The following is a 19,314-nucleotide window of genomic DNA, read 5'->3' as shown; positions in this document are numbered from 1 at the left end:
ACTTAGAAAGGAAGCAAATAACTAAACATATTTCAGCTAGGCAATATCAGATCTATTTTTGCTACAAGTTATTACCTAACTAGAACCCTGTCTTTTGTCCTTCAATATTTCAAGCCAAATGATAAAACAGTTATTTTTCAAATATCTTCTTTGCCTTTGTCTTAGTAAACAAAACAGTATTATACATGAAGAAACTTAGTTCAAGGGATTATTAAAAAGGGGAGGAGGTAGAAGAAAAAGTAAGAAAGTAACTAAGTTTCTAGTATTTTATTGTTCCATATTTATAATACAGAATGACTTAGATAAACATATTGAAATTTGTATTCTGGTTAACTTAATACTTAATTTTCCTCAATGCTACATTCAAAAGACCTTGTCTGGACCTCAGTTTCCTCATGTATAAAACCAAGTTTTGGACTAGGGAACTCATAATCTCTTTTCAACTATAAATTGTGTGATTCTTATGAAATGATCAAATGCTTTCAAAAGAAAGGTACCCTAATAAATATTTATAGATTATTAATTGCTTCAAAGGCAAAATGGCAGAAAATTTTAAAACACTGAGGCACTGACAATTAATATAGATTAAACAATTCTGAACTTAAAAGAATTTAATGAGAGCATATGACTCAGATTATGAAAATTAACCTTTCAATTTTTCAAAAACATATATATTGTTTTAAAAATTATGTAGGACTATATTACAAGTTATGATTACCAAATGGCCTCACAGGGAATGCAATTTAATGGCACAGAGGTGTCATTAAATACTTGTGAATTAATAATATTTCAATAAAGTTCAAAGATACAAGTTCTTTCACTTATAAAATAATCACTTATTAGATGAGCGTTCCCTTAGAATCAGTAATCCAGAAAAAAGTTACTTTTCCTTTTCTGTGCCTCAGTTTTCTCCTGTTATATAAGCAGGTTTCATTAACTGATCATAAAGGATATTTCCAGTTCTAAATTTATAATTGATGAATCTATGTTATTTATTATGTACCAAATAGCCTACAAAAAAACTAAGCCACAGAATGCTTACAAAATTATGCAACTAATGAATGACATCTGGAGTTAGAAGAATTTAATTAGAAACCTTCACAGTTTAAGTGAAGTTTCAAGTTTGAATCCATTTCCTAAAATGCATCAAATCTCATAAAAAACCACACTCACTCACCTGAATCTAGACTACTCCTAAATATGCAAATTTTCAAGATATTTAAAATGAAGCTATTTGAGAAATAAAAATATGAAAATAGCAAAGCACGGAAGAAAACAGGGAACCAGATTTAAATAAATGCCAGGAAAAAACCCCAACAACTACAAAATCAAAGATCAAGGACAGAGGTAACAGAAATATGAATGTCCTATATTAATCAAATTTATTTAAATTATAAGCTAGGCAGTCTAAATTAATCCAATAATTCACCTAATATTCACATAAGTATTTTATATAAACCTTCCTTAAATGAGCTACTGATTAGTTTCACCTCAACTTACACAATCAACTGATAGCATCATTAAAGAAATATACAAAAATTTTATAACTAGCCAATTTACATAAAAGTTGACACTAACAATAGATTCAATCTCTAAAGAAACAATACCAACAAACTATCTTCTAAAATATCTGAAATAAATGTCTGCTGGCAAATCTAAATCCAGAAGGCTGTATCAACTTGAACTTCCTCCAAAATAACCAGAGTTGAGATTATATTATTTGCCTTACTGCTGAAACAAGGGATAAGGTTAGGGATATTATGTGACTCTACTTTGAATACCTACAATGCATATTACTAAAATTTATCTTTAATACAGGTATGCAAAACGCCCATTAAATAGTGGTGTCTTAACCTTTTAGACAAACCAAAGAACTTTTTTTGAGTTGCCAAATGATCTAACTCATTATAAAGAATGGTTACAAAGTTTAATTTCTGTTCAATTTATGATCCATAGTTCAACATCCTCAATGTTTTAGAAAATGGTATGTAATACTTTTCTTCATATTTTTGAAGTGCAGTATCAATGAAATCAAGGCCAGGAAAAAAAAAAGGGGGGCTTGAGAGGATCCACTTGAAAGTTGATTTGGGATTATTATATTAATGATATGGTTTTTCACTTTGTGGTAAGCATTATGGTATAATAGCACTTGAATATGTAATCAACTTGATATTCTTCGATGAAAATTACTGAAATCAGAAAGGTAGTTTATCCCTAAGCCTTCACGATATTTGAAATCTTAAAAAAGTGTATAATGCTACTCGATTATATAAAAATTTAATTGTTGGAGATTGATAATACACTGCACACCAGTAAGAGAGATCAGTGTGTCATGAAATAAAAAAGAAAACCACTAAAATCTTAATTTACCAATAATGAAACTGGTAAGAATAAAATTAGGCGATCAAGAATTTTTCATACCAAGGTAATCTTACCTGTGCCATTTTGTTCTTAAAAAACTCAAGATATTGATTTCAATTTTCATCTGATCCTGTCAACGATGCCATGACAGGCCCTGCAGGAAGCAGTAAAAGATCAATGATGGAGCGCAGATTTTGTGTGTTCTCACAACTAGAATCTATCATAGGAAAGAGTATCCACACAGTTGTTTAAAAACTAAATATTAAAAATCTCTCAAAATCTGTGTCTAAGTATTTCTATTAAGTGGCCCTTTTATCCTTTAATAGGCTTATTTGTTGTATTTATAAAATACCAACATTTAAAGATCACAGGCAACCAATGCGAAATTTCTGAGTGCCAATTTTAGATGACTCACAGATTCCTAAGTGAGAAGAAATCCTTAGAGAAGGGTTGAACTGTTAATTTCAACCCTAGGTAGAATTAGCAACAAAGTGTCATTAAAATTCAACTGAAGAATATAATAAATATTTTGGAGAGTTAAGAGATGAGACACTAATTTTTAATACACTTCCTGACCATAGCTGTTTAGTTTCATGATGTTCCTTTATTCTCTACAAGAGACAAAGTATATTACTTTATGAAACTAATTAAAATACTTTCTTCCAAATTAAATTTTCCTTATTAGATGTAATGCTAATAAAAACTTCAGGGAAAAAATGTGGTGCTAGCATTCATTCTAAAAATAAATCTACAAATTTAGGATAATACTTTGATTAATACTTCAATAACTGACGATGCATTATCAAATTAATAATGTTAACAAAATTTAAAAGTCAACAGTAAAACCCAATTATCTAAAAATAAGATGACCATCATCTCAAATCTAGTATGAAATTTGTATTTACTTTATGAATTATAAAGGAAACTAATGTCCAGACACGAGGCCTATATAAAGATGTGAAATCATAACTGAAATTCTCTAATGAAATTTGGTGTAGCCACACAACTATGGCTTAACAAAACAAAAAAAGTACAAAACAAAGTATTTTGAATAGATTCAAAAGAAACCAAAAAACAAAGCCCAAACTAATCTAAGAGAATAATTGTTTCCTAGACTTTCAAAAAAAATGGACAATTAAATTTTAGTTTTACTTGTTAAACAAAACTGCTCAAAGATGAAGTTTAAAAGTACTTCCCAACACCTTTCACATACTTCTACTGTCACGTGTGCAGGAACACAAGACCCCTAGCAAATTTAGTGCTCTGATAAATCATGTCAATCAAAAAGCATCATAGTGTTTCAGTGACAGCAAAATAGGATCATTATCAGATGAATGGTTCTCCTACTAAAATTTATTGTTTTTAGATTATTTTTCCCTATTAACTGCATTCTCCCTGCCTTTATTTAAAAGTTTAGTTTAATGGTTTCTATATTACAATATTTTGTTTTTATTTCCCCCTCATAAGACTCTTTTTTAGTTTTTTTTGAAAAATTCCTCCCTTTAGGAGCTAGATTTTAAAAGAAATTGTGCCTTTAGAGACAATTATATAGATGTCAATTTTATATTTGTAAAAAACTAGACCAAGAGAGATAAACTTTACTAATATCAGCATCAAAAAGAATTGGAAAAGATGTCCTCTCCATTTCTGGTGTGTAGAGTTTGATACTATGACGTTGTGGCCTCTGAGGGTCAGATTAATTAAGCTTCAGAGCAGCTGCAATGCAATGTGAGAAGCAGGCTGCCACAGTTCTCACCAGTCCAGCCCAATTACCTGTAGTATTTCAGCACTGGACGAGTGACAACCACCCCTCTTCTACAAAGTCACTTGTTCCCACTGGTCTACTGATAAATGTTAGAACAAACTAACCTCTTTTTGAGAAGGGCTGCATAGCTGAGTGCACCTGCTGCAGGCTGCAATGATGAGTCCCAGAGAGATGTTTGTCAGTCAGATCTCTGCAGATGTTGTTTAACTTTATGCTAGAGCTGTATCCAAAGATGGAAATGAGATGGCAATCAGGCACAAACCTCCCACCCCATCCCCCAGTGCTATTTCTAAAAGCTGCATTAACTCATAAAAGTTGTGCTTTTACCAGTATCACTATAATATATAGAAAAAAAAAGACTAAGAGTATATCAGTGTTTGTAGAGAAAAAATACTTTTGCACCCTTTATGAAGAAATCTTTTTTTTTTTTAAACCAGGGATTGAACTTTAATTAGAGGGTTATATTCTATAAAATGTTTCAAATGTCCTTTTCTTTAAGCCTACAATGGAAAGAATCTGTCTATAGACAGGTTTTTTTGTTGTATTTTTAATGATACCACACAGTTCCTAACATTATTTCACAAAGCATAGCTCTTTTTATCTAACGTATTTCATGTAGAATACCTCAAGTATTTTCATATTACTCTTTATGAGTCCTTTCTTAAATTCTCTTCAAAATGAATATGTGTTATATAGAATGTTTCTTGGTAACGGCTCATTAAGTTTTACAAATGAAAGTGTTCAGAATTCCACAAGGCTTCAAATAGCAATTTTTAAAACCACTAAAAACATTTATTTGCCACAAAAAATATCTGAAATGCTGCTATCACGAATATTGGAGACATTCTTTTTAATGCAATATACTCTCAATTTACTAACTGTACCATGCCAATAAGAATCAAAAGGAAAGCAAATACAAAACTTATGATTTTATTTTATTGTAATTATATCTTCTTTTGAGATGTTCATATTACATTATCAGTCACTGTATTAATAAAATGAATTTAAGAACTCTTATTCTTCTTCGAATAATTGTTGACAGATGCTATTTTCTAGCTATAGTAATGACATGCCATTTATGACATAATATAGTTCAAAATCCTGAAGTAACAAAATAAGGTTCAGTATTAAATGAAGAACAAAAATAAGCAAAGCAAAGCTATTTTCAAAGACTAATTCTAATATAATCAATTTTTCTTTGAGTAAAAAAAAAAATGGCAGTTAATTGCTTCTCCACTTCTCTCGTTCCCATCCCCAACAACTAAATCACAATGTAACTGACAGGAGTGCTACTGAGAATGCTCTCTATAGCCAGTAGTGTTTGGCTTTTGGCTTTAGAGTTTTTTTTCCCCCTGGCTTTTTAAGTGTTAATTACAATCACATAACTAGTGTGATTCTAGTTATATAAAGGATTTTGTGAGAAAACATAAACCCCAACCAATGCTTTTAAGTTGCTCTGTCTTTCCAAAAGAAGGAGAAAATATTTGTAACACACTTTGGGAAGTCAATGATAAAAAAAAAAAAAATACTGAAATTGTACTATTAGATTTTTGTTTTATTTTAAATATAAAATGCAGAGATCTTTCAGCAATTATAAAAGCAAGAATTCATTTTATCATACATGGCCACAATAGCCTTTACATCTCTAAAACCAGCATTATTTTCCAAAATATAATCATCAAAAACAAAACGTATCCACCAAGTTTGTTTTAATCACCATTCCCCTATTTTCCACCTCCACCCCCCAACTCCAAAAAAGTATTCATTATGCAGGGTAGGACTTGGATACTCTATGCACCAAAAGTAAATATTCACTAATTCTTGTTTTTAACTTTGTAATCGACTAAAACATATATCACCTTTGTCATGACGAGTTGCAATCAATAAATTTAGTCAAAGTTATAATAATCTTAAGGCCAAAAAAATTAAAAACTGAAAATATGTTATGAAAAATACTGGAAAATGTTTATTTGTTATACAATTCAACTTCTAAACCACAAAAAATAGGTTCAGATTAAATTGTTACCCAAACCAATACAATTGTTATCCAATACCTTCAGAGACTGGTATATGAAATATCAAGAATAGTCTTCCTATTTGTAGAAAACATGTCTGAAGTATCATGTACAAACAAAAATTAACCAGGAATAATAATACACATGTAAACAAAGGCCCTAAAATCTATATAACATTTTCTATATAATGTTTCACAGATATTATCCAGTAAGGGTTCCTGATTTCATCTAAATATCGATGATGTAGGGATTGCAGTGAATTCGTAAAAAATTTAAACATAGACTCTCTTCCAGACTGTATGGGGCTCAATTACCAAATCATGAAATATTACATAATTGAAGGTAATTGTTCATCTAAAATCAAATAATTTGCAAAAAACAAAATGGCTTTGCAAAAAACTTAACAACTTTTGACATAACTATATATAGAAGTAATGAAGAAATCTATCTGCACTGCTTTTAATAAAAAAAAAAAAACACTTTGAACAATCTAAAATCAAGTGTTTCATTCCGACTTAAGAGAAAAAAAGCTAGATAAAAAGTGAGTATGTAGTATAGCTTGAAGAAAAGCAAAACACAATATCCACTTGTAGTACCATTTCCCAAGTGCCACATTTGAAAACACATATTCACAATTCCATACAATTTCACATTATTTTACTTGACATATACATTTTATTTTCTTATCTGCAATCTTAAAATACAATTTACAATGTAATGTCTGATTTAGCATTTTAAATTCGTATCAGTTTGGAAAAAGTATTCTTTGATTTTCCGTTTCATACTTTTAGTGAAAGAATGTTCAGAAAGTGTTTTAGAAATTTTTAAAGAAATTGCTTAGAAAATAAAAGGAAACAAACACAAGACACTTTTTTACACTTGCTTTTTATTATTCTGGAGTGGGAAATTATTTATAAAAATGATCCTGTATTGTCTTTTAGCGTTTCATATCTTACCCCATAGGACGTAAGTTTTTTCATAAATAAATCAATTTATCTGTAGAAAAAATTGTAAGACTGACAAGAACACATTCTATCCTAAGATGAATATTAATCTTTTACTGAAACAAAAAAATAAGACACAGGAAAATATATTTAGAGATATATTTTGTTCCTATTTTTATTATAAAAAATATGTTGCTATTAGGTTAAATAATAAAAATATTTTTCCCAAAATATGTCAAACTTTTCCAAACTATTAATGTAAGACTCAGAAATAAATCTTGATGCAGTAAGCATCAGATATATGTATGCTAACAATAAGTTAATAAGTAGATATAAGTATATATACACATACATACACACACATATATATATATATATATTTGTGTGTGTGTGTGTGTGTGTGTGTGTATTACACAATGGACTTCCAAATCATTACATAATCCTATAAGTAATTTCTTACATCTCTGAGGAAAGAATCAACAACTTTATGTTTTAGCTAGTCTGAAAAATGAGCAAGATTCTTATAACCAATACTATATGAGTAAAAAGGATGGGTGAAACACAGAAGTTGATAGCTTGGGTGAATATCAGGACTTCTGAAAATTTCACAGGCTTATGGACAAAGGCAAATAAAAAGACAATCAAAAGAATGTCACAAGATAGATACATTTATTAGGTCTATCCATGCCACAATGGTAAGAATCTAATTAAAATTATTCTTGAGCACAAAAATGCACAAAGTTCCTCATTAGCTATAAGGCTTTATACTTAAAATTGATACAATACATATGCCTTAGAGATGGTATTCCACCTGTTACTGACAAAGTACAAGCTTTCTTTTATCCTGACATTTCACTCACATTGGATCATGTTCAGAATAAGAGTGCAACAGAAATTTTAAACTCCATTCTATCTTAATTTTTAAAAGGATATTCTTGTTCTAGTTGAACAATTTGCCTTACAACTATTAAAAAAGGGTAATTCCAGTTGAATCAGGGGGGAAAAAAAGACACATGCAGATATATAGAGTACTAAACAAAAGACCCAATCCTTGGTGCACCCTTTCCAATCCAATGTAAATAAACTATATTCAAATGAAAAGGCATTTAATTTACTATTTGGAATATCCTTCATAAACACCAATTTTCTGTAACATCCCTGCACATCTGATACCACCTCATGTATAATGCAAGGAAGCTATTTCATTTTCATCTATTGACAGTGAATTTAATTTACCATTGCAGCTCCTTTCCCAGAACTATTACGTTATTAATTCTGCAATCAAGCTCTTTTGAGTGCTTTTATTTCTACTAAGAGTTTTCAAAATTCCACATTGATTCTTTCACCATAATATACCTTTCAAAATGTATGAGTATGAATATGTTAGCAAACTTTCCTAATGCATAAAGAAAAGTTTCAGACAAGGAAAGTAATCTACAAAACTACATGCTAGTAAGCCCTAAAGTTTTACAATAATTTCAGTTATATTATAGTACATTTTGTTTCATAAATTTCATGTGTTAACCCAAAATACAACAAACAATTTACATAAGTAAATGGCAATTTTAACAAAACTGAACCTTCTTATCCAGAATAATGATCCACTTCTGTCTACCAAGAGAATTGGCTATGAAAATGAAATACTCCAAACGTTCTGCTTACACTCATGCCAGCTGTCTTTGCTGTTATATAGAATTCAGTCATCTTACTGAATCTAGATCCCCCGAAAGCAAAACAGCTTTGCCTTCCTACAGAAAAAAAAATCGGCAATATTGGTCACCTCAGCACCAAATTATCAACCTCTAGAGTGAAAAAGATACCACAACCAGTTGGCTATTTCTAAGTAAAATCATCAGCCAAGAATGTGTTACCCAGAAGAATTATTTTACATTAAATCCCAATTGTTGAATAGCCAAAACAACAGACAAATTATTAACACTTTGGACTATACAAAATATGATCCCAACCCCCACAACTCCCCTCCTCCCAAAAAAAAGCCTTTCAAGGAAAAGAAAAAAAAAAAGAAAAAAATATATATATACACACATATATCCAAGAAATCTTCCATATATTAGCTGTAAGCTAACTGTAGTTACTATATCAAAATATTATAAAATATTTTCCTTTCTCAATTGTGATAAATATACTTTATAAAAGAAACATCTTTAAGAGGCAACACTTGTCCTCCTTTACTTCATTCTAGGGCCAGCAAACAAAGCAATGAAGCAGATAGAAGGTACATAATGGATTTAGAAGTAAATGGCCCATTCTTTAAGAAGCCCCCCTCCCCTTTTTTGAATCCACTCTAGTCTAATTGTCATCACAATGATGTCTGAAAACTTCAGAAGTACCCTCTTTCTTAATGCCAGCTGTCAGGATTTCTATCTTTAGAGTCTAGATTTTGTCCCCTAATAAGAATAAGTCTTAAAAAAAAACAAAAAAACAAAAAAACAAACTCAAAAGAATAGTGTTATGATCTCAGTCTGAATCCCTTTCTCTCACTTTGACAACAGGCAATATCAAATCAATTCTAGAGACAAAACACAATAAGCAATGTTGATTTCTTATTTGCTTTTAAGCTTCCCATAGTATGTATGGGAAATTCTCTATGCAGAACATCACATATGTATATCTAGTCTCTATCTCCTTAGGAATTCAAATAATGTGCTCATCATCATTGCACCTACCTGGGTAAAAATCTTTGGACTTAGACAGCTTGATGGTGGCTCCAGTTTCTTTTTGCAACTGAACAATTGTCTGTCCTCCCTTCCCAATTATAGATCCAGCAGCATAACTAGGTATGAGTACCTTTAGAAAATACTGGCCGTCTTCTGAAAAATGGAAAGACATATAACCAGGTTAATGTAATTTCGGTAACTTTCTATCTTCTCCCTCAAAAAGAAGCAGCTAAAGCATTACACAAAACATTTATATAAAACATGAAAAAATAAATCAAATCAACCAGTTATATACAAAAGAAGTTTTTGTATACAAAACATATTTCTCATTGTACAGGATTTTTAGGTTTAAATGTGAGCAAATCTAAACATATTTCATCATTTTGAGTGCTGGAGAAACAGATGACTAAATTCCAGTTGTTATTCCAAATGAGGAATTGTTCCAATTTTGTAGTTTCCATAGCAAAATAAAATGACCACTATTACAAAACTCCAAGGAATTTACCCGGTTATAAACTGTAACTGTTATAGAAAAATAATACAAAATAAATAACACTATTGAAAGTAATGAGCAATTTATCACTAAGAAACACATAAAAGTAGCTACTACTACCAGTATTCTACTTTAAAGTGTGCAAAACAACCACCATACTACCAGATAAGCCACCCAAACTGCAGGGATCTTATTCCAACCTTAAAAGTCAAATAATCATTCAATGTGGTATATAGGTGGCAAGCTAAGTAATCTTAGTTTATTCCTGTAGTACTTCTCAATCAACTATGATCTCTTTTAATCTCATTATTTAAAGACTTTAAGAATTCGTCCAAATGATCAAGAGCTTAACAGTCACTTACTTAAAGTACTTAAAAAGTGACAATACCTAATGTTCCTATTCCAGCAAAGCTATTATAAAAATTGGTGAGATATAAAACGAAAGGTGGGAGGGGGGAGAAAAATTGGGTGATTTATAAAATGACTCCAACTTGGGAAACTTTAATTTCTGGCAGATGTTTTTGTTCAAAATATGGTCCAGCAAGTCCTTTAAATCAAATATCGAAGATGTACCATTAAAAGTAACCCCATCCTTTACTATTGCAAATGCTGGAGATAAATTCACCTCTGACTCGGTGCATTGTTAGGATGACTCCAGTGCAAATGAAGAGGAGATAGTGGTCCTGCTATAACTCATCTTTCAGGAAATGCAGGATGTTAACTAACAAGTCACCTCACCAGATACTCTCCTTCCCTCCCCCATCCCATACACACCCCCCCAAGACAAATCAATGAGATATTTACACTGACAAGATAAGTGCAGGCAGCAGCAGCATGCAGTGATCTTTTTTTTTTTTTCCATTCAACTTGTGGCCCAAAGAAAAGCAATGGGAAGAGGTATTTGGAAGGAAAAATTTGTCTTCTTTTCCTCCAGTCCTTTACAAACCCCTTACACAAGTGCCATTAATTTATTTACTTGAGCCAACTGTTTAAAAAAAAAAAAAAAAAGATGCATGCAAGCGCGCATCTTGGATCCGGAGATCCCCAGGCAGAAGGTTCATGTCATCCCTCCCTTCGCAGACCCTACTACCCCCTCCCCCGCCCGCCCCGGCTCCCCTCCCCTTACCTAGGTATAGGACATTTAAAGGGTTACCCTCTCTACAGATTAAACAGAAAGATGGGTCTATTCGGAAAACGGTCGCCATTTTGATGAATGATAAACATAGAAATGGAAATGTTGGGGAAGGGGAGGAGGGAAGGGAAAAGTAGAGGAAGGGGGGCTCCGGGGAGAAGAGGGGGAGGCGAGTGGGACAGAGATACCAGGTAAGAGAGGCTGGTGGTGTCCAAGCCTGGAGAGAAGAGAGAGGGAGCGAGAGGGAGGGAGGAGAGAGGGAGGGAGGGAGGAGGAGGGAGGGAGGAAAGAGGGAAGGGGCGGGCAAGCGGGGGGGGGGAGGGGGGATGGGGAAAGGAAGGAGGTGGAAGCTGATACCCACCGCCCGTATTGGTCCTCTTGGTGCTGCCGGCTTCAGGGGGGGCTTCCAGCGGTCTTTTCCGAGAGTCCGGCGGGTCGAGGTCTATGGGAACCCCAGTGTGGGTCCCATTCTGCTGGATGGGAGCTGCCGCCATCATGTTTGCTGTTGCCGCTGCTGCTCAGGGGAGAATATTCTCCCTTTTGTCCTGGCTTGTCTGATCTTTTCTTTTCTTTTTTTTTTTTTTTTCCGCGTTCGGGGGAAGAGGGGAAGGAGGAGGAAGAGGGGAGGGTGTTAGGTTTTTGTCTTTTTTTTTTTTTTTAATTACTGAGTTTTGTTTGGTTTGTTTGTTTGTTTTTTAAGAACAGGATTTTTCTTTTCTTCTTTTTCTTCTTCTTCTTCCTTCCTTCTTTCCTCTGCCCTCCCCTTTCCCTTCAATTGTCTCGACTGAAATTTCTTTCGGAAAAAAAAAGAAACGCGGGTCGAATCTCACTGGGGAGGGGAGGGCTCAGCTGCAGTGCAGAGTCAGGAGAAGGGAGTCAGTCCCGGGGAATGGAAGGAAGGGAGGGAGGAAGGAAGGGAGGGAGGGGAGGGGGAGAGATGGGATGGGAGAGATCGAGATAGGATAGAAAAGAGGAGAAGAAAAGGGAGAAAGAAACAGAGAGGAGAGAGTGAATGGGAGACAGGAGGAGGAGAGAGAGGTGGAGGGGGAAGAATGAGTGGGAGAAAGATGGGGATGGTGGGGGGTGGAGGGAAGAGGAGGGGAGCGAGTGAGTGAAAGAGTGAATGAGAGGGAGGAGGGGAAGAAAGGAGGCGGTGGATGGTGGGAAGAGTGCAAGCGAGAAAAGAGGCTGGTGGGAGAGCGAGTGAGCGAGCCGGCCGGCGGGCGGAGAAGGAGGGCGAGAGATGGAGCGGGTTGGCGCTGCCTCGGTGCCCCCTCTCTCTGGGCTCTCTCTAGCACTGGGCTCCTCACTCCCGGTGCTGCTGCTGCTGCTGCTATTGCTGCTGTTATTGCTGCTGCTGCTGCCGCCGCCGCCGCCGCTGCCGGAGCGGTTCTGTTGGAGCTTGGGCTGCTCGGCGCTGCTGCTGCTGCCGCCGCTGCCGCTGTCGCTGCCGCTGCCGCTGCTGCTGCTGCCGCCGCTGCCGCTCCGACTCTCTCATTATTTCTCTCCCGCTTGGGGGGGGGGGGGGGCCCGCTGGCGGGGAGGGAGGGAGGGAGGGGGATGGCAGAGGAGGGGGGGCGGAGAGGGGGTGAGTTCGTAGACTCCCACACACTTCGCGCTTGGGTCCGCGCCTCTCAGCAGCGCCGCCGCCGCCTCCTCCCAGCCACCGCTGCTTCAGCCGGAGGAGGGAGGGAGGGAGGGAGGGAGGAGGGAAAGAGGGAGTGTGCGTGTGTGTATATGTGTATGTGTGTGTGTGTGTGTGTGTGTGTGTGTGTGTGTGTGTATGTGAGAAAGGGCGGGAGGGGGCAGCGGTGTGCGGGTAGGGGAAGCCGGGGTGAAAGGTCTCCCGGCCTCAGCAACACGGCTCAGCCAAACACTGAGAGCTTGTCGCAGAAACTAAGGAGTCAAGGTAGCGTGCTAGGCCAAGGAGGCGGGAAGAGCTTGCTTAACCGACGGTCGCAGTGGCCAATAAGAAGCGGAGTGTCAAGAAGCGCCCACCGGTCGCTTCACCAATCACGACGTAGGATTCCGAGAAGTAGTGGTGGGGCGGGATGGGAAAGGCAAAGACTGGGTTCTTAGGGGGTCTGAATCTCATCTGTGGCCCCGGGACCATGTCCGCGGCCGCGGTAAGGAAGGGCATTGGGAAGACCGGTGACGGCGGGGCGATAGGACATTAAGAGTTATTTGGAAAACCCTTGACCCAGTAGTAAGCACAAGTACCCCCGACCCCCGAAACGCAACAGTAAGCTAGAAAGGAGAGGAGTTAGCGAGCATCCCATTGAGCAGCGCCTGGATGTGCGGATCCCTGAAGCAGCCGGGCGCGATTCGCTACGCAAGAAAAGCATTCTTACCTTTAGGAGAAAGCCTTCCTCGGATCCGGCGCCGCCCGGCGATGCGCAAAGCCATTTTCATAGGTGAGGGTTATCCCCTCAAGGTGCTGATAGTCTCAAGCACTGCCGAATTTATGCAAAAAACACCTAATAAACATGGAGCAAACAACCCGTCTTAAACACATTGAAATAGATCAGCATGGTGCCTTCCACATTTTTTTTTGTCCCGACTTGTGATTTCATCAGTGTGGGGAACTCCTTCCAATGATGCAGATCGGCAACTGTAACTTAAAAAGAGATGTACAGAATGGCCTGGGACACTGGAAGGTTAAATGTTTTGCTAGGAGGTGTCACGAGCAGAACTTGAATCCGAGGTCTTCGCAAAAGCCGGTTTTCTATTCCACTAAACCATGACTTCTCTCCGTGTGCCTTGAACGTAAGATGATAAATAAATGTTTGCTGAATGACTGAATGAGCATATCACTATCAGGGTTTATATAGCCCTGGCTCTGTCCCGCATTAATTGAGTGACCTTGAGCAAGTCATTTCTCCTCTCCAGAGGCTAAGCTTTTTAAATGTAAAATAAGGGGAACGGACTACAAAATCCTTAAATCTCTTACCTCCTACCCCTGCGCCACTCTGAGTACCGGAAAAGCTTAGTGGTGCCTAGTTGTCTTTTTAAGTAGGTTTTAGTCCCATTGCCACCTCCCCCCCTCCTCACACACACCCATTCTCAACGTATACATTAACACAACCGCGTCTTAAAGTTTTCCTTATGTTTTTATGATTTTCAAGCCTAGAGTAAATTCTTTAGTGAGGCAATGAACAAAGAAAGCAGCAGAAATGCCATTTTCTGACCAAGCTTAGTGCGGAAGAAGATATGAGGAAATGGATCTCCCTCCCATATAGAAATGGAGGATTGTAGATGTAAAGCATTACATAAACTATCAGACTCAGTAGGTGCATTGGTTACTTTTGCTGAACTCGTTCTATCTCCCTCTCCTTTCTCTCCCTCCATCCCTCTCCCTCTCTGTCTCTATGTTCTTCTATGTCTCTCTGTCTGGCTCTCTCTTTCTCCTCTTCCTCTTCCTCTCCCCCTCTCCCTATCCCTCTTTCTCTCTCCTTTTTCCTCTCTTATAAGGAAAACTTTAGATCTATCTGGAAATAAAGATGATATAAAAAAAGATTTCAAAAATGTTTTTAAACTAGAACATATTATGGCGGGGGGGGGGGGGGGAGGAGAGAAGAGAATGCTAGAGAGAGAAAAGAAATTCTATGAACAGAGGTTAATTCCAGAAAGACTTCAGGGAAAAAAAAAATGACATTTTTGGTGCTGTTTGAGTGATGGATGGATAACTTACCACAAGGCTGAGGTATGGCTTAGTTCAGAGAAAGGCTTGAAAGTGGCAGTGAAAAGGTAATAGGAATGATGGGCTTTACTTATTAGAGCCCCAGAGGTAGTCGTGAAAGAAAGAGGTATGGGAAGTGAGATAACCTTAGGTATGTTGGTCCAGAACTTTGAAGCTAAAGGTGAAGATTAGGGTCTTGTTTTGTAGTGTAGTAGGAAACTATCATCATCCCCAAAGGATTAGTGCAGGGAATTGAGTAAAAAAGGATAAGGTCTGAAATGATTAGAACTAGCAGTGGGAATGGAGAAGAAAAGGCAAATAAGAACTATTTCTCTATCCCTGGAGAGGGCTTCTTTCCCAACTGTTTGCTGCTCCAATTGTATACTAAATTATTCTAGATAGTACTTTGCAACTAAATTGTCCTGTATAATACTTAGTATAATGTCACAAATAAGTGCTCAGCAATATTTTTGATGGGTAGAATTTGGCACTAGTCTGAATAATCAGAGTAAAGGACAATGATGAGTCAAAGATAACTCCAAAATTGCCTTCCCTAAGGGGTTAGTGACAGAGTAATGGTAATGTAGCCTACATACTCAGATGGGATATCTGAGTATGTAGGAGGATTATTTAGGCAAGTGAGGTAGCTGTCTATATAACATCTGAATTTATTTGAAAATGAAATCTCCATTAAAAATTACTTGTATCTATGTGATTTGAGGAGTTACTGGAGATGCTGTGTGACATGGAGGTGTTTATTTGACCTTTCTTCAGATTGGCTATGAGAATACTTCCATCACTCTAGGGAGCTCCCAGGGTCAAAAAAAAAATGACATTTTATGTAGATATTAAGCTTAATGTTAATAGACTGCTTACAGTGTACCAGGCACTTTACAAGCACATTTGTACAGCCAGGTACTTGCCTCTAAAGGGGACTCAGTCTCTCCTGTTAGCTTCTCTGGTCAGTGAATTGCAATTATTTAATAGCTTATTTAAACTTCTCCCTGGTAGTTTTTTTTCTTTGTATTCTAAATTATAGTACTAAATTATTTTTAGTGTTGTCCATTCTATCACTCTGATTCTGTATAATCAAAGTAAATGTTTTATATGATATATGTAGTACCATTTTCATAGTGATAACAGGTTGAAATTTACTAAAATTTTTGAAGAAAGAAAATTTCTGGTAGCCCCAGTGGCTGAAATAAAATATTTGTTTTGGTGTATTCAGTTTCTGAATGAACTTTTATTAAGTATAGAAATAGTTAAGCTTTTAAATGCCCTTCATTTTGAGAATGTTAGTAGTATATGTAAAAGTTGAACCAACAATTTGAACAATGCTAATTTAGTAGTATTATCCATTATTTTAAGATTCCACTGAGGCCTATGAAGTCCTATTTTAACTATTTTCAGTGCTAATTTAGTTACTAAGTAATGAATCATAGTCAACTATCATAGAAAATGTCATTGATATGAAAGAAACAAGTATTCATTTTTCTAAGTTTTTATTTGAGATTATTCAATTTAGTTCAAACACAATTCTTCAATTTAGTTCAAACTAAAATTCACATTTTAGTTCAAACCTTCCACAAGCAAGGAACCACGATAAGTTCTGGAAAACCTAAACAGTCCTCACCTTCAAGGAGCTGAACATTTTGTGGTTGGGATACAGTAGCCACACCAATAAATAAATATAAGGTACTTTGAGGTAGAAAAGAGTTACCAGAGAAAATCAAGGAAGAATTCACAGAGCAGTTAGCACCTGAACTGAGCCTTATTAGCAGATGAATCTAAAGAAGGGAATGTGTTTTAGATAGAGGGGAAGGAAGAGAAGGGAATGAATAGGGGAAAATAAAATTAGAAGTTTGGGAAATACCTAGTAATTCATTTGCCTATAGCAAAGAGAATATGAATAAGAAAACAAGGTGAAAGGATAGGTGGGGCTAGATGTGATAAATAGTATTTGAGCACTGGCTTGGCTGGCGAGAGTTTACTACTAGGGAAATTGCATTTTATCCTAAAGCAGTATGGAGCCAATTAAGGTTATGAAAAAAAGGATAACATGGTCAGAATTGTGATTTAGTTAGATTATATTGGTAGCTGTGAGTATAATGCATTGAAAGTGGAAGAGACTAGAAGCAAGAAGGACAATTAGAAGCCTATTATAGTTGTCCAGAGGTTGTGTGCCTGAATTAAGGTGATGGCTGTATGAATGCAGAATAAGGGATGGATGTCAGAAATGTTGTGGGGATAGAATCTTCTATATCTTTTCTCTTTCCATGTGAGAATCATAAAGCTTCATAATCATAATCTCAGTTATCCTTGATCAGCTAAGAGAGAGAAAGCAAACAACTGAAATCCATAGATAATCTCAAAGCTTCCCTATATCCTCATAATAGCTTCAGCCTGCCTCCAACCAAAGTTTTTATCACAGCTCATACTAAAAAAGCAAAATGAATCAATTTTATTATTCTTCTTCAATCTATCCTTTGGTAAATACCAACTGATCCTAATGGCAGGTGTTTAATTTTCTTCATTTTATTGCTTGGCTTACTGAATAAATGAATGACCACTTGATATACATTATATATAAAGTACTGGGCTCCCAGATGATAGCATATTCTTGCCTTTAAGTTCATAATCAGAAAGCACTCATTTCCCAATTCCCTCCTTCCTTTTCCTGAAATCTAGACCATCCAGAGTCAGTTGTCCTGGATTCTAAGGAGTATCCCCAGCCAAGGGTACACCTTCCCCTCCTCTCCCCCCCCATCTCTAACTTCCTGTCTTTGAGAATTCAATCCCTGGTTTATAGCTCTTCCTTTCTGTACCAATCTGCAGATGAATTCACCATACTTCAGTAACCTTCTGACTTCCCAATAGACTTTACCCAATTGATCCAAATTGATTTTAAAAGTCTAGGTTTCTTACCATAGTCATTTCATCAAACAGAGAAAGACAAGTAAAGGATCTGAAATTTTACAATCTAAATATTTCAACTTCTGAATGCTGTAACCAGGAATTGATTTTTAAAAACCTGACTTGTTTTGTTATTTTGTTCCTTCAAACACATTTTTAGCCATTTTTGTTACAGGGCATGAGAAATCAATATACGGATTAATTTCTATTGATTTCTCATTCAAAGAAGTACAAAGAAAATGGGGGAAAATATGTACCAAAACAGGATAACATATAATATCATAATCAGATATAACAAGTTCTATAAATAGATATATTAATCAAGAATAGCATTCTAAGTAGTGACAACATCAGAAAAGTGATTAACTTCCAAAAAAAAAAAAAAATCCCACACCCATAAACACTTTCCCATTTGGTATACACATCACCTGCTAGTAGATACAAACATTCAAATTTAGCAAACATTTATTAAGTACATTATGTGTGTAGAGCACACTGCTTTTCACTGGGGAATTTACAAAGTTTAGATAAGAGAGGATCACCGCCTTTATGAAGTTTTCTACTTACTAGGAAGATAATTTGCCACAAATATCTATTAAATAAAATAGTACATGATAATGGCAATGCAAACAAAGCACTCTAGGGTTTTTGCAAAAGGTCATTATGAACTAGGAGATTTAAGAAAGTTTCATGTAGAAGTTAGTATGTAGGTTGGACTTCAGAAGATGGATTAGTAGAATTATCATAGATAGAATGAGGAATGAGGAAAAAAAAGAGGATAGGTATTCTGGGCTTAGCAATGTTAGAACCAAAGGTGGGAAATTTGGGGTCATAGGATTTAGAACTTAAAGGGACTTTGAAAGCACTTAGTTCCTTTTTTTCCCTTTGTAGAAAAGGAGCTTGAGACTCTAAGAGAGGAAATTAATTATCCAAGGTCTTATCACTAAAAAGTAGCATAGTTTTAATTTGTATCTAAGTCTGTTGTTTCAGAAATCAACTAAGTTAACTTAATACTGGTTTCAGTTTATAGATACCAAAATTTCAATTTTATACCCCAATTTCATTCATAAAAGTAAGTATATTTTAATGAAATTTTATTTTATGAAATAGTTGCTATTATTTTTTTAAAAACACACAAAACTTTCATCACTTCTGGTATATCTTATTCAGTTGTTTGAATTTCTATAGATATATTTACCTTTCACATTAAAGAAATAATAATTTTAAGTGGACTAATTTGATTTTTCTAGTTAAAATTAGTTTTCATAAACTTGATCAGTTTTATATATTAATAATCTAAGAAGCAGGTTTTTTCACTTTTAAACATAGCTCAA

At 35.6% G+C, this 19,314-nt stretch overlaps 1 protein-coding gene across 8 annotated transcripts in view; it reads right to left on the bottom strand.

Moving 5' to 3' along the window:
• NOVA1 (NOVA alternative splicing regulator 1) overlaps window positions 1-13,861 on the bottom strand; it is a 156,144-nt gene extending 142,283 nt beyond the window's left edge. For 2 of the 8 annotated variants that reach the window (XM_074289605.1, XM_074289606.1), the window contains exons 1-2: window positions 4,231-4,340; window positions 2,436-2,515 (exon numbers count right to left, since the gene is read on the bottom strand). Coding sequence is in view for 4 of the 8 variants with exons in the window: in XM_074289602.1 (XP_074145703.1) it covers window positions 9,773-9,916; window positions 11,750-11,885 (280 nt within the window). In the remaining 4 variants the exon portion in view is untranslated. Of the gene's footprint in view, window positions 1-2,435; window positions 4,341-9,772; window positions 9,917-11,382; window positions 11,651-11,749; window positions 13,247-13,739 lie in introns of those variants that run through there. The other 6 variants (XM_074289603.1, XM_074289602.1, XM_074289600.1 and 3 more) reach the window with 6 other exon arrangements.
• Between the last annotated feature and the right edge of the window lie 5,453 nt (window positions 13,862-19,314).

Source organism: Sminthopsis crassicaudata, chromosome 2 (genome assembly GCF_048593235.1).
Source record: "Sminthopsis crassicaudata isolate SCR6 chromosome 2, ASM4859323v1, whole genome shotgun sequence".
In the NCBI taxonomy this organism is placed as follows: Eukaryota; Metazoa; Chordata; class Mammalia; order Dasyuromorphia; family Dasyuridae; genus Sminthopsis; species Sminthopsis crassicaudata.
The sequence above is the reverse complement of the archived record's forward strand: the minus strand, read 5'-3'. Positions and strand labels throughout refer to the sequence as shown.